Raw genomic sequence first — 15,921 nt, 5'->3', positions numbered from 1 at the left:
TATCGTAAGTTTATAGTTTGTTCTGATGTGTCATACAATAGATTTTAACAAGCATAATTAAGCAGGAAAAAAAATGGTAAAAGCAAGGAAAATACAGGTATTGGTGCTCGGTATTGGTACAAAAAACAAAAAACAAGTTTCTGACTTGTTCTGGTACCCATAAACCCATAAAAAACAGTGAAACAGAAATGTTAACTGAAATAAAATATAATACTTTTTTTTCCAGCTGGTTGCCAAAAGCAACATTTTCATTTAGTTTAACTTGATGTACTAGAATAACGAAATGTGAAATTAAAATAAAAACTATAACCCTATAAAAATATTAAGCAAAATTAAGGGTCGAAATTGTCCCCACCACTTTTTGAAACATCTTGCAACACGGTGTTTCTAATACAAATAAATAAAACATCTCCAGTTAACTATTCATTTTGTTTGTTTGTTAAAGGGCATATTGCAGGTTAGAGGACCCAACGAGTCAATGCATAGAAAAATGATGTAGGACTAGATTTTCTTTCAAATATACTTCTAAATAAGCTACAGAAGCTTCTGGAGTCGTTTTTGAGAGAAAAATTTTACTTACGCGTCTGAAAATGGGCGTGACGCAACGGCTAGGAGAGTGGTCGATTCAAACAACAGGAAAACAATGGATCGCAATGATCACAATAGAGTATATTTCTATTGTACTAAAAACATACTCCGGTACATTTTTAATACATATTTTTCACCTAGGTTATAACATACACAGAAAATTAAAGATTTGAGTATTTAAACAACCAATTTTGTTTTTCAATTACAAGTTGCCTCTATTTAAGACACTATTTGATGCCATTGGTATAGTATACACAGCGATCAATCTTCTTGCTTCGGCATCCCATGTTGAACTCCATCATATCGCCGGGATGATAATCATTTGATCTGAAGTGAACGCTACACACGACCGCGTTTTCCGAGCCGATGCGGAAGAGAAATCCCGTCTCTTCAACACAATTGAAGTACGTATGCAAGTCTCGCAGACCCAAGCATTTATTCACGTGAAAGTTCTCGGCACTAACAATATTTATTCGCAGATCTCATTAAACGACCAATTAAACCCAATGTACTATTGAAATTTATTTCTGGACTTTGTAATGTTATTTTTTCCAAAAATTGTTATTGTACACATAAATATCTGATTTAGCATATCACTGCTGTACTGTACCTTGCTCACAAAGCAGGACATCAATATTGGGAGGAATGCTGAGAGCTCTGTTAGCGATGTGCTTCAATAGAGTGGTCTTCCCTTTCCTGATTCAAACAGGAGCAAAGAAACCAGTTTTACAAGCAACCTAAATCTTAAGTGCAATGTAGTAATGTGTCAAATTAAAACCATCAACCTACCCATTTGGTCCAACCAGACCGTATCTTCTCCCGGCAACGATCAGAAGGTCTGCGTTAACAAACAGCTCCTTACCGTGAGCTGAAATGCTGAATCTTTCTAACTAAAACATAAAATGGAAATCATTTAGTACACAGCGCTAAGTGTTATCAAATGGCTAAGAGGAAAGTTTCCCAGTCGTCTAACCTTGATGTCAGAGGCGTTTTCCAGCATGGCCTGTCGAGAGGACAGCTCAGCCTGAGAGACGGAGAAGTCTCCCTCTATAGCGTCCTGAACACGCAGACTATCCACCTGACGTTGATACTCCATCTGTACAACACAGGAGGAAGTGTCTACAATTAGTTTTGCTATTGTTAACTTAAACCATTAAAAAATCTGTTTTGTTAATTGAAAGAAAACCTGAAACAAAATTAATGTTAGATCACAAGCATAAATATAAAGAAAACCTGAAGTATTAAATGTAAATGAAGACTTCAAATATCAATATTCAGACATCACAACAATTGAGAGCATTTGTCCTTCTATAATATAAATATTAATTAGAGTATTAAAAATTTGTATACGCTACCATTTTCTTTTTTTTCTTCTTCTCTTTTTTACTCATGTTAGCAAAAGGGTCGTCCGGTTTCTCTTTGGCTTGCTCAGCCGCGAGCCCATCCTCTGCACTCTACGGGACAGGAAATAGGATAAGTTGATAGAAATGAAAATGGATCAATGAACACTTGGAGATTTCAAATATTAGGAATACAAAATAAGAATATTTTTGTACCATCATTATGTCATTGTCATCACTCTTTTCTTCCTCGTCTTCATCATCATCATCACTAGGAGGAGGAGGAGGGCGAGCAGGCTGAGCAGGCTTTCCTTTCTGAAAACACACCAAATTTATAAAAAGAAATTCATTAAAATAAGCAGGGATTACTGTAATAAGCACATCATCTCCATAAGAACTTTATGATTGGCTTAAAGTAGACTTTTTACGTCAGTGCTCATACGGGTTATCTTTATCCTTTGTTCACATAAGCATCATACCAGATTAACTCTTAATGATACAACTTCTCATACTAGCAAATTGCCAGAACCGATTCACTTTTAACTAGTGCTGTCAAACGATTAAAATATTTAATCGCGATTAATCGCATTAATGTCATAGTTAACTTGCAATTAATCATACATTTATCTAATCTAAATGTATCTTGATTTCTTTTTGTCTCACTATTTTTTCTTGCTCTTATCAACATGGAAAAGTGGATCGGCTTGCTTTGTGCAAATGTTTTTTTATTGAAAACAACATCGGCATATACTGTGTTCAAATTCACACTAGAATTCTCACTTGGAGCAAATAATCTCTCACACAATGTAACCCTGTCCATCAATAAAAGCGTGAAAGAAATACTGACGAGGTCCTGATATTGACGAGGGGGCGGAGAATTCGCATCAGGTGTGTGTGTGCTTGGCCATCATCAAGCGGTATTTCAGACTGGACGTGCTGCGATGATGATAGCTCAGTTCACAACGACAAAACACGACAAAACACACTGATCACTTTCGTCCTGTCAATGGAACCATTTGGCAACTTTTTAAAAGTAAACTTTCCATTCAGAATCTTATTGGCGTCCATTTCTGTGTCTCGTGCTCATCATCCACTCAAAACCTAACGTTAACCAACTATTTGGCCAACTCGCAAGCCCAAACGAGAGTGTGCGGCGTGCCTGCTGTTTTGTTTACGGTCTAGATCCGCTTGCGCTTTGGTCGATGAAGCAAAAAAAACAAAAAACACACATGCCGCGTCCTGTTGCAAAAACATGTGAAAGAAAACTACAAAGTTTGCTAGGCCAAAAAGACAGCTAATCGCACGATAAAAAAAATTAACGCCGTTAATAACGCATTTAACTGACAGCCCTACTTTTAACACAAGATCTATTCATGGTAAATTACCAATAATTAATCAGTAAAGACTGTGTGTGTGAAAGGGGCTACTGAATAACAAGGCCTTTAAAAATAAATATTTTAGTGACATAAAACTTTTAAATTGTAGTATATTAAATTGTATATATATCTATATAAAAAAAGTTCATCTGACCTTGGGCTGCTCCTTCTTGCCTTTCTTCTGAGACTTCTCTTGTTCTTTCACTTCAACTTCGTCTTTCTTCTGAGGCTTCTCTAGTTCTTTCACTTCAGGTTTATCTTCCTCCTGTCAACATTAGAACATCTTTAGGTTAGACACAATTACACCTTCACTGGCTTGTCAAAACACCACATTCATCAAAACAAGAGACACCCACCTTAGATGGTTTAGCAGCAGCTTTCTTGCCCTTTTTCCCTCCTTTCTTTTCATTCTCATCTTTTTTCTCCATCCCTTCATCTTGTTCATCCTCAGAGGCCTCCTGTTTTTGAGAGAACTCAGTAACCCAAATATCCTATAGGAAATGTGTGATCAAAGCACTACGCACCATACAATATAGTGTAAGTAAAGTAAATTGGAATGTGGAGAACGGGGTTAGTTTCTGTGATGACTGCAGCACTGCTGTCATGTAGCAATAAAAAAACCCAGCAAGTTAGAAGAAAGGTAGAAGATGTGAATTTTCAAGAATGAAAACAAGGAATAAGAATATAAAGAAGCTTAAGAAACAATCCCATGTACCCACCTTCGTTATCTTAGGTTTAGCCTTATCTTTTTTCTTGCCCTTGGTTACCTTCTCAACTTCCTGAATCACATACATACATACATACACAGAAACAGGCACATGTCCTTATAAATGTAGAAATGTTCAATGTGCAGCCTAATCTTTCCTTCCGTATCAAACACACACATGTGAATAAAATGATGTGCAAAATGTGCAGCCTCGCACAAAAGATAAAAACCCTGAATCAAGACAGATGAGTGCAAATATCACATGATTTCATTAAGAAACTTGGGCACAAGGGCACTGGAACATGAGAAAGAAAGGACATGAGATGAGGGATGGCCGGAGTGGGAGTGAAAGATGAATCAACAGAATATTAGAGAGGATGAGTTAATGTGGTGGGTGATGCATATGTATTATGGTTAGGTACATCAAATTTGACAAAGCTAAATATAATATTATGAATAGTATTAGTGATGGTATAGACAGCCACTGATGACTAAAAAGACAAACTAACAAACATTGATTTCCATGCAATTTCTCCCTACAAACAAATGAAAATAAAAAATGTATACTGGTAGTGACATCATACCTTTAAGAAGTAGAAAAGTATTTTATACTCATACAAAACAATTTTAAACAGTTTGATATAACTGTATTTGTACTTTTGTTGCATTTTGTCATTTTAAAATGAACAACTGAGGGTAAAACACTAAAATAGTCAACAAAAAAATTATTTTATATATATATATATATATATATATACACATACATACACATACTCAATTTACATTGACTGCCTCTAAAATAACTCACCTTAGAACTCTTCTTGCTTTTGGGTTTCTCGTCGTCGTCATCATCATCGTCGTCGTCATCTCCACCTGCGTCGTCTTCATCATCATCATCATCATCACTTTTCCCCTGACTCAGAGCAGCAAATATGTTGCCACCCTAACAGTAGAAAAACAAAAAACAATCTAAGCGATGTGTTTCACCATCTAGATTAGTCCTGCCACTAGTACAGGGATTCCTAAATGTTTCCATTCCAGGACCCACCTAGAAAAATATTATCTAATCTATCTCAAGACCCACCAAAATATTTGTGCTTAGAAAAGAAAATACATTGCTATAAGCATAATCTCAATCAAAAGTGAATATCATTTGACAGAAATAGAGTATTTAATCAAAATAATAAAACATTTGATTTTAAAACAACTGTAAAATGTCAATACTAATATTTACATTTTAATCTCTTCATTTGCATATGTTAAGGAGTATGAAATATATCCATAAATATCCGCTCACTCTGGTCTGAATATGAACTGTAATCTGCGCGGCGAGTGTAGTCGTCGCCATCATGCTTGTGTTTACATTATGAGATGCTTTTTACAGTTTCCTTATGTGTTGTTAGGTAGCCAGCCAAATGCACACGAAGGAATGAAAAAACACGCGTCTTAAAAGACAATATGACAGAGATGAATAAACACACCGGAAACAGCTTTTTTTTACATTTAAATTCTCTGTTTTAATGCAATCACATGCAAAATACTGCACAGTGATTGGAAAAAAAACTAATTTCTTCTTATACAACAATTAAATCATGGCCAATATCACAATTTCTATTTAATATTGGTATATCGAGTATACCTAGACTAAACTGTTTGTCAAGTCAAGTCAAATTATATTTATATAGCGCTTTTTACAATACAGATTGTATCAAAGCTGCTTCACAGTGTTTGTTATTCACTGAGTTATTCGCTGCAGCCAAGTGACTTTGCCCAAACCACAGTTTGAAAACCCCTGCACTATTGGATGAATAGAGACGCTGACGTCGTGCACGGCTTAAATTGCACTGTTCTATACATGGTGCACGCAGCAGGAGAAGATGCATCCCAATGAAATACCACCAAAAAAAAAAATATCAAACTTACTTTGTTTCGCTTTCCTCCTTTGACTGGAGCAACAACTGCAAAATAAAATAAGCCACAATGTTAAATAGGTCTTGTGATTTGATGCGTGACATATTGGCACAAACTAAGTTTATTATGACATTACCCTCTTCCTCATCTTCATCACTGGCCTGGACTGACAGTTTCTTGAGACGCTGCATGACCTCTGAATCATCATCATCGTCGTCGTCGTCTCCTCCTGCTTTCCCTTTTCGTCTGTCTTTCTTTTTCTTCTGAGGCTAACAGTTAATGACAAGGAAATACAATAACACACCATATTTGAGTATAATTTCATTACATATTTGTTGACTTATTAGAATGCATTTTAAAACGGGCATTTATTAAAATAATGCACCTGTTTCCCTTGTGCCTCTTTCACTGGTGGCTGCTCTTTGTCTGGTTTAGTATCTGATGCCAGCTCCTCGAAAAACTTTAAGATAAAACATCATGAAAAATTAAAATGATAAAATGCAGAAATATGCATAAACAATTCAGATGTCAGAGGTATAATTATATAATAGGCTACATTGCATTTGGTCCTGCTAACTATAGTAACAAGCAAAAAAATCCCATTATATATAATGTATAAATAGCTATGTTTTGATTTTTATTACATATTTTAATGTAGTTAATGAATTAAAGTTATAACAGACCAAAGTTGTGAATGGAGACTTACACTCTTTTTCCCTTTCTTATCCTTCTTTCCTTTCTTGATATGTTTGTCTAAACAAAGAAATATCATTATGGTAAGCACTTCTGCCAACATAAATACACTCACAAACACACCTGACAGACAAAGCAGGCTGGAATAAACATGCACACCGACAGAAGAATGTGTATAGGATAAAAACGACGGTCTCAAAAATAGTCCTCATTTGAGGTTAGGCACATTTGAACGTTCCCAAAATGCTGTTAAGGACTGCAGCTCAATAGAATTTGAAACAAAGCCACTAACGTTACTACTATATCAACAGTTAACAGTTGCGCACAGTAGAGACATGGATCAAAAAGCTAATGGGCTAAGAAAAATATACCAGCGATTTAATAAAACACAACCCTTTTCTCTATATTTAAAAAAAATGAAACAAAAATTTATTAAAAAGCATAGCTGTCATCATAGAATCTATTTCAATATAGTTGCATCATATCATGTCGCTAGTGGTGTAACCCATAATCTTACCTGTTTGTTGTTGTTGTGGTTGTTCATCATCACCCTCCCACTCAGCCACTTCTTTTGATTTCTTGGGCATTTTTCTGCTAAACCTTTTCTCTCACAAGGAAAGCAAATACAATGTTAAACGTGACTCAGGGATGGATCACAGCTGACAATGAACACGAGCACACTGTAGCTCACAATCACATGCGGCCTATCTGCGCACTGCCACAGAATTGAAAACGCCGGGAGTTCGGTTTGCGACAGCGCCATACCCTCACGCAGGCCGCAAAAGGTATTGCAGTGGCATTGTTCTAAAAATGATGGATTTCAAAGAAAAAGTTGTTACAGTTAAACTGTGCTTAACAAAATGGCTCATTTAAAACACTTAAATAGTTCTGAAAATTGAAGTAATTTAATATGATTTATTAATTACATCATGATTTATTCTCGTGTCCTTGTTAAACGTTACATGTACTACTAACAAAGTATAAAATAATATAAATAAATTAATATATTATATATATAGCATAACAGAAACACAATTTAATAGTTTAACAAAACTGATGCATATAAAGATATGTAGCAGAAACACTTTCATTAACAAAAAGCAACATTATTTGAATATATGTACACAAATCAATCACTGTAAAGCTTCCCAAGGAATATCAACCAACATAATAAATTGACTTCAGCAAACAGTTAATATGAGCTGAAGTACATAAATCAAACGTGAGGATATAGCATGCTGTTACCCTTTTACCACATTTTACATGTACTTACTATGGTAGTAACCGAAACCCTAACCCTTTAGTAAGCTGTTAATTAATATTACTGTATTGGTGTGTAATAATAGTGTAAAAATGACTGCTCAAAATAAAGTGTGACATAATATAATATTATATAATATAATATAATAAGATTATTTAATGAATTCCACAGAGAAAATAAAGAATCTAAATCTGAATATACATAAATATGAATATACAGGTTTGGATCTATCATGACGATCATGACAAAGGACCACTACTGTCCGACGTTTCAGACTTTTATTTTGAAAAGAAACGGCCGAGTCATGCATTTCGTCGTGTCCGCCGCTGGATGCCGCTGTAACAAGCAGTTTCAGCTTCTAGAAGGTGGATGACGCATGCGCAGTTCCTCAGACTGCCACTGGGCAAGGACATAAGGAGAGTACATTTGTATAACGTTAAAAACAAATTTATTATCTTTCTAAATCATACAGGATTTTGCGTCAATCAGATTTGGATACTCTCTCGCATCTCTGCAAAGTGAGCGGACGCTCCACATCATTTCATCTGATTCTTTGAGGACAGGTATGCATTTAATATTACAAGCAGGACAGCTAACTGACTGTCTGACTGAAGACACTAACAGAATAACTATTATCTGTCCAACTCATAGTCAACCTATGATCCTTGATCAGTTTCAGCTTGATTTATAACCCTATTTATTATCGTTCAGTTTGTTTACCTCGTTTTGAAAGAGTGTTCACTAGTGTATAACTTACTAGTCAGCTCTAGGTTGATTGTGTTGATTTGTGAAGTGTGACCCAAGCGTGATGTGCATGCGTCAGGCTGCGTCTGATCACTGTCAATACAAACCCAACTGTAAATATAGCATATTTATTTACTAGTTAATACATATCGTGGATACGTGGCGTAGTTTAATTTAAACAGATAAATGAGCAATACATAAGCTCCTTCAACAATTTTATATGATTATTTCTTAATTAAGGTCTTGAGAATGCCGTTAGAGGGCATTTTTGGGCGTCCAGAAATGCAGCATGACCATCATACATTACTGTGCAAAAGTCTTAGGCACGTTTGTATTTTCACCTACCAAAAATCGTTTTAAGCCAGTTATTTATATTATATATATAATATAACTGGCTTAAAACAATTTAAAGTCTTTTGCACAGTACTGTTAACGTTAGTTGTTTAGATGCTCTAAAATGCTGTTTAGGTTAGCAGTTGACTAGGTAGATACTGACGTTGTATGTGTTGCTCACACTTGCTGCTGCCACTCACTCTAGCGTAGTTAGCTGCTTTCTCAGACAGCATTCATCAAATAATCCTGAAAAATGTATCATGATTTCTACAAAAAATTAAACTGCGCAACTTATTTTCAACATTGATAATAATAAGGAATGCTTCCTGAGTACTAAATCAGCCTATTAAAATGATTTCTGAAGGATCACGTGACTGAAGACTGGAGTAATGATGCTGAAAATTCAGCTTTGCCATCACTAGGAATAAATTACATTTTAAAATGTATTGCAATAGAAAAGAGATATTTTAAATTGTAGTAATATTTCACAATGATAGTGAATGATAGTGTAACTCAAATAATAGAGCAATGTGGGTAATTTTGCCATGAGAGTTAGATTCCTGGGAAACTCATAAACTGATCAAATGTAGACTTCAATGCAATGTAATTTGCTTCGGTTAAACATATCTACCACATGCATATGTAAATGTAAATAAGTGAATGTCTTGTAAGTGTGATTTAAATGTCTTTCTCCCCCTGTCCTAGCAAGGTTTTGAAGGACTGAAGTTGCACTGTGAATGAGTGACTAACCAGAGACAGCGGTGGATGGGAGAGTTTGCGTTTCCTCCTCTTTGAGTAGTGGAATGATGTCATCTTTCTGAGACTCCATCGAGGTTTCCTCAGCACCCTGACTTGAATGGCTGTGTGCAGAGGGGGTGTCTCTCTTTGGGTGGGGTGTGTCAGAAACCATGGCGGCAGACAACCTATGAAGAAACAGTGCTGGAATTTATGTCAGGTAGCCTACACAAAATTAATATTGGAAAAATTTCTGTCCATCAAATCAAAGTAATGTGGTGCAACTCACCAAAAATGTAATGATAGTACTGAATTAATAATTCATGGCGTAGTAATTGTAAAGTTTTTTTAAACCACAAAAAAATAATTTAAATAAATTTTTGAAAATAAAATGGAAGACTGCTGTAATGATGGTGAAAATTCACTTTTGCCATCAAAGGAATACATTACATTTTAAAATATTTAAATGAAGGGGTTAGTACTCTCTTTTCAATAGAAGAATTCGCTTTGTGAGAGCTTTGTAACTTTGTAGAGCATATACATGCACAAATAGATACATTGCACACTAAAGAAAACATTAAAAACATCATATGTTGTTTAATTGTTAATTTCACAATATTGCTATTTTTAATGTGTTTTTGGTCAATAAATGTGTTATTACTTTTTATTTGATGGTTACACCATATGACATTTTTCATTACATTGACATTTTATTCTTAAAGGTGCCATCTGTAAAAATTGAGGTTAAAATATCCCAAAAATGAGCTACACGCATCAAAAGAATGAGAAGAAATAAGGTTGATGTCATTGAAAAAATAGTAGTGGGCTGTATTTTCCACACAACTGACATCAGGTTCAAGTACACACAAGCTGCGCGAGTTATTCGTGTATTGCAGTTTAGCTGGTGGTTATGTTGCCCGCTCGATACCGCCTCCCATGGCCGAAACTGGTATTACGACACCTGCCGGGCCGGGGCTAGTAATTTAGCATGCTAATTCAGGTTAATATCTCGGCAGCACAATAACTTGTCATTTTTTTAATGACATCATCAACCTTATTTCTTCTCATTCTTTTGATGCGTGTAGCTCATTTTTGGGAAATTTTAACCTCAATTTTTACAGATGGCACCTTTAAATGCTAAACAAATATATATATTTATATATATATATATGTGTATGTATATATATATATAAAGAAATTCTTTGGATACCCATATTGGTCATTGACCCATGTGTGAATAACTTTCCACTGTCTATTTTTCTGAACTTGCAGACGACCGAGTTTCACTTGAATGACAACTGTAGGAGCCTGAGCAGTGCATCATGGGCCTTGGCTCCTCCAAACAGTCTACGTTACCTGTCTGTTAAACAGCCATCCCTGTCCCATCCCTTCCACCACGCATGCCAGCCAAACCAAGCGGCCAACCTAGAGGAGGAGGAGGAATGGGAAGAGGCTGTCAGCTTGCGCGTTCTGCTCAAACCCTGTGAGACCGATGAGCAGCACACTTTGGTGGAGGTGCCCTTTTTTGGGCCGGCCAAACTAAGCGAGCTCCTTGCTTTGGGGCCCAACAGACCCTTTGACTTACTTTTTCCTTTAACCACTGTCGATGGGAGCAGAGAGGATGATATTAGCATTACCGGAAAGGTAGGGACAGACACGGAGAGAGGTTCCTTCAGGAGTCTGTTTGAGGCCGAGGGATGCCCTGCGCCTTTTATGTTGGGATCTCGCTTCTTTTGCTTTCACTGCCCCGGGATGAAGTCTGCCTCCGAGATTGGGGACAAATCAGGAAAGGGACAGGACGAGCAGAGCTTCTATCCAGCCCTCCGTGGCATACATTGCAGCCATGCTGAGACTGAGAGAGTGGACAACAGCTCTAGCCAACGAGACATGGAAAATGAGGAGAAACTGGCCCTGATGTATGAAAAGCTGAGGGTGGAGGTAAGATGGAATGAGATGGACCACTTGTAGAAAAATGAAAATGCTCCAATATCCTGGATTTTAAATATGAAATATAATCTTGACTCAGTTTAGGCTCCATGTTGTGTTTCAGCTGCCCCGTTTCTTTGTGAAAAATCATGACTACAGCATATACTCTGAAGATGTTGAGTTCATCAATGGTCTTCTCAACACAAAGACAAGGTAAAGAGTTCCTTGATGCATGTTATTCTAGATTTAGGCTCAATCCCAATTCACCCCTCGGCCCTACCCCTTGTTTTCGAGTGTACCCCTTGGCCCTTAAAACAGAGTTACAAGTGCCAAGGGGTTGAAATATTCCCCTACGAAATGGAACAACCCGATACGTCATCAGTCCACGGTGATGGCTCTGCTGTTGTGGAGTTTTTACAGGATTTCTCCATGACAACAACTGACAATCAGCACAGCTCCTCTTAACTTTGAGGAAACATGATGATTATGACATTTCTTCCTCGAAATGTATGTCTTTTCTGATTCGGAAAGGTAATTTATTATACTATTTCTATTGTATTGTCATAAGAGTAAATAAAGTGCATGGTGGTGTCATCTAGCGCTAAATTTAAATGTTTAACCGTTTGCGAAGCCATCTCGCTCGTGATTTGCGATGCATTTTGTGAACTTTCTCATAGCTCTCCGTTTGGACTGTGCCTCTGAAAAATCTCAGTTTCGAGGGCTATGTAGCCCTACCCCTTCGCCCTACCCCAATCGCAAGGAAGGGGCAAGGGGTGAATTGGGATTGAGTAGGGATGCACCGATATCAAAATTTTGGCCGATGCCGATAACCGATAATTCTTTATATTTGAAAGCCGATAACCGATATATCGACCGATAAACTTAAATCCAAATTTTTATCTAATTTTGAGAGCCTGATTACAAAAACAAAAGTCTCACAATTAAATCCACGTCTCAAGCGCACAATTATAATGATGTTCTCATTATAGTGTTGTATAGCCGATATGACAGATTTGCGTTGCACATGTTGTCCCGAACCAGATTTCATTTTTTTTTGAAGAGATTTCAATCATATTTCAAGAAATTCAAAAACATAAACAGTTCTCAACAAGTGTCTCAGCTGAACATTATTTATCGGTTTTAATATATCGGCCACATTTTCTTACCAGCCCGATAACATTAAAAATGAATATATATCGGCCGATACCGATATGCTGGCCGATATATCGTGCATCCCTGGGATTGAGCTTTAGGTCTCTTAGTCACTTGCTGCCACTTAACCCCTGTGACTTCTTCAAACTCTGTTGTTTGCATACTGCTAATTCATTGGTGTGGTAAACTGTAATGAACTTGTGCCATCGCAATAAAAAAATCATGAGATCACGATCATAATCATGGCTAATCTAGAATTAAAAATGTATCATAGCTGATTAATATATCCCTCTATTTCTATATCTGAAGGGGTCGTATGGCATACCAGCTGACTCTGACGGTTTGGCGGTTGATGTGTCTGTGTTACTATGCGGAGGCTCAGCTGGAAGTCCTGAAGCTGACCAAGCATCCAGAAGATGGCTCAATCAAAGCTCGCTGGAGAATCAAAGGCCTGCCCTTCCACTCCATTCTGGTGTTCTTCTACAAGAAAGACAAGAACGGTCTCTACAGGTGAGTCATGCTGTTATAGCCTGTCAAAGCCATGCCCAACTGACATCTCTTTGTGTAACTTTAATTGTTTTTCTTTCCAGAACATATGATGCATTCTCCACCTTTTATGTTGGCTCTGATGGACGAATACACCGTCATAAAGTTGAAAAGGTGCGGTTTGCTTGTCAGAATATCCATATTCAGAATCAAGTAGGACTTGAAACTAGCCTGGATGCCAGCCCGAACTCCGCCCACAACATTTTTTGGTGGGGAAGTTCGGTCTGGACTCGATCCATTGAGGAGTAATTATGATCAGGCAAGAAATGAACGGGCCAATCAAATTGCCAGGGCGGGCTTTATACGATGATGGACAGGTATCAAAGAGCGCTTAACTGTCTGATTTCCCTCAGAAATGACTGCAGCTGGAGAATTGAGACGTATAGATTCCGCTGTCGCGTCTGTTGTAAAATAAATCGACAGCGCATTAATTTTAATAGACAAACAGAGAACTGCAATCAAGGCATTTGTCGATCGGAAAGATATTGTTGGCGTCCTTCCAACATGAACAACAAAAGTGTAACTTATCAGCTGGCTCTGACGGTCGTTAAGAAGATGGGACGTAATGAAAAGCCTGTGGTCGTTGTGGTTTCTCCTTTGGTCGCACTCATGGAGAAGTAATTAAAAGAAGCAACAATCGTTATTTAACTTCTAAAATAAGTAAGTTCTGAATCTGTAGTTGAAAACTGCGCTATGCAAAGGAGTTGACTTACTGCAGTGCTCTGATTGGTTGTAGGTTTACCGACTATCCAATTGAGTGCAGAGGTTTTTTTTTTTCCTGGTTCGGTTAAGACACGCCTCATAATCAAAGCCCAACTGAGCGGTATCAGACTCATCTTATTATTAGAAAATGAGTATGACGAAGTCAGGCTAACTTGAAACTTAAAAGATACTTTTTTTTCATACTTTCCATCAAAGGAAATAAGGAAATTTATAATAAAGTACACAACCAAACAATGAAAAAATCTTGTAATTAAGGACGTAACATTGACTTACCCGTCGAAGAAAGCAGGACTTCAGTGTCTCTTTTGAACTCTTTCTTCTGCATTAGCTCTATCCACCTGGAAAAATCTATCCCAACATTAAGTCGTGTTTTTTGCAATCTCCGGTCACGTTTCCTTTTACAATCTATTTTTTGACTTTTCTGACAACAAGCATTTGCAATACAGCCTTTTAAACTTGCTGTTTATCTATATTGGCAGGTTATGGAGGCTCGTCCCCCCTTGCTTCCCAAAGTGACCTCAGTGCTGGCCGGGGCTCTGGTGGCCCTGGGCATTCAGGAACACCGGCCTGCCCTCAACCTGCTCCCACTCCTGCTGTCTTCCTTCCGACAGGCCCGAGCATGAGCCGCAGAGCCAGAAGTGTGGATGTGTATGCTCAGAAGAACTTATGTTTGGTCACACCATTAAAAAGACTTAAAAAGATGCAGCACTGTATTGTGTGGGTTGAATGAATGAGATGGTGGTAACTGTTTTTGGGGGGAGTGGGGGAATATTTGCAGGTACAAGAGCAAACAAAAGTTAAAACTGTTCTCACTAGAAACAATCTTCTGTGTGCACGCTTTCCATTATTTGAACATCACCAAACTGGAATCAGTTACCTCAATACTCTGGTTTGTATTGCAACAGGTTTCGGAGCCTAGATAATATATGTACTCCACTATAAGGCAGGATAACCCACTAGCCTATCATTTGAGCCATCACTAGTTAGGAGGTTAAAACGCACAACTCTTTAACAAATAGGTTTTGATGACATTTCTGTAGAGGTAAATTCACGGTCATTGTAAACAAGTCTGCTGAGACTGACGCTGTAAAACTTTATGGCTTTTAAGTACGGTGGGTTGATAAAGTTCTTCTCAGTGATAGTAACAAATCATCAGAGGTGGTGGACTAAGGAATTGTGCACGGTTAGTCTTGATCGGTGTACATTGTGGTAATTCATTATATATTTTTCATTATATTTATATATTAATTTGGGTTTTCATCAGTTGCTCTGATTTAAATGTTGTAGAGACTGGTACCTGCTTTCAGCTGTTTCATTTAGTAGCAAAAACCAATAAAAGGTGTCAGGGTTGCTGCCTTTTTCATGACCTTTGAGGGAAAGTGATGATAGGTACTGCCTTTTGAGGGTAGCGTTTAATTGTTTTGGGCTTGTTCATCGCTTTCAATGCACAATGCAAGTTATTAAGTTCCCTGCATAATAACATTGCCAAATCCGCACTGGTCTTACTTAAAAAGACATGCCGTCCATGTAAATTTAAGCACTTTTAAGTCCACAGTTGATGCTTTCAAAATTATTTTTCATTCAAATATGTTCAGGAGTGTATTTCCATATGCAAAACTCTATCATTAATGTACAGTATAACCCATACATTGTTAAGGATAGAGGTTTGCAGATAGTGAATTTGTCTCCTGGTTAATTGGTCGGTTCAATTCAGGAGTCATTGGTTCAATATTTGACTTTTAGTGCATTTGGTGTGATAACACATGCGGTCCACCCACCACATACATTACCATGTGTTTTAATGTTTCCAATTGCTTTGACATCCTGTGGTAAAGACATAAACCAAACATTTTTAATCAACTTCCTGTATCACAAAGTAGTCAGAAC

The 15,921-nt window shown here is 37.2% G+C and overlaps 2 protein-coding genes across 3 annotated transcripts in view; one reads left to right on the top strand and one right to left on the bottom strand.

Annotated features, from left to right (window-relative positions):
- Positions 1-7,335, bottom strand: part of abcf1 (ATP binding cassette subfamily F member 1) — a 14,141-nt gene extending 6,806 nt beyond the window's left edge. Inside the window, exons 1-14 of one of the 2 annotated variants that reach the window (XM_039681112.2) lie at positions 7,132-7,335; positions 6,628-6,674; positions 6,307-6,381; positions 6,058-6,190; positions 5,934-5,968; positions 4,819-4,953; positions 4,024-4,083; positions 3,661-3,762; positions 3,459-3,569; positions 2,145-2,243; positions 1,944-2,042; positions 1,562-1,684; positions 1,378-1,478; positions 1,199-1,284 (exon numbers count right to left, since the gene is read on the bottom strand). In XM_039681112.2, the coding sequence (XP_039537046.2) occupies positions 1,199-1,284; positions 1,378-1,478; positions 1,562-1,684; positions 1,944-2,042; positions 2,145-2,243; positions 3,459-3,569; positions 3,661-3,762; positions 4,024-4,083; positions 4,819-4,953; positions 5,934-5,968; positions 6,058-6,190; positions 6,307-6,381; positions 6,628-6,674; positions 7,132-7,201 (1,276 nt within the window). In that variant the 5' untranslated portion in view covers positions 7,202-7,335. The remainder of the gene's footprint in view (positions 1-1,198; positions 1,285-1,377; positions 1,479-1,561; positions 1,685-1,943; positions 2,043-2,144; positions 2,244-3,458; positions 3,570-3,660; positions 3,763-4,023; positions 4,084-4,818; positions 4,954-5,933; positions 5,969-6,057; positions 6,191-6,306; positions 6,382-6,627; positions 6,675-7,131) is intronic. The other variant, XM_039681114.2, reaches the window with a different exon arrangement.
- A 938-nt stretch (positions 7,336-8,273) lies between these two features.
- On the top strand, positions 8,274-14,735 carry c18h6orf136 (chromosome 18 C6orf136 homolog). The gene is made up of 7 exons (XM_039680944.2): positions 8,274-8,438; positions 9,658-9,907; positions 10,960-11,625; positions 11,738-11,826; positions 13,075-13,275; positions 13,356-13,425; positions 14,514-14,735. Exons 2-7 carry the CDS (start codon positions 9,809-9,811, stop codon positions 14,655-14,657), a joined length of 1,269 nt encoding a protein of 422 aa, XP_039536878.1. The 5' UTR covers positions 8,274-8,438; positions 9,658-9,808; the 3' UTR covers positions 14,658-14,735.
- Positions 14,736-15,921: the final 1,186 nt, after the last annotated feature.

This window comes from Pimephales promelas, chromosome 18 (genome assembly GCF_988280905.1).
Source record: "Pimephales promelas chromosome 18, fPimPro1.hap1.1, whole genome shotgun sequence".
In the NCBI taxonomy this organism is placed as follows: Eukaryota; Metazoa; Chordata; class Actinopteri; order Cypriniformes; family Leuciscidae; genus Pimephales; species Pimephales promelas.
Note: the sequence above shows the minus strand (reverse complement) of the source record. Positions and strands in the feature narration are given on the sequence as shown.

What these genes read in the sequence shown, in the direction of transcription:
- c18h6orf136 (XM_039680944.2), top strand. Translation starts at nt 9,809, where the DNA reads ATGGCTGTGTGCAGAGGGGGTGTCTCTCTTTGGGTGGGGTGTGTCAGA. An exon ending in GACAAGAACGGTCTCTACAG is followed by an intron (nt 13,276 to 13,355) that starts GTGAGTCATGCT and finishes TTTTCTTTCCAG; the next exon opens with AACATATGATGCATTCTCCA. An exon ending in ACCGTCATAAAGTTGAAAAG is followed by an intron (nt 13,426 to 14,513) that starts GTGCGGTTTGCT and finishes CTATATTGGCAG; the next exon opens with GTTATGGAGGCTCGTCCCCC.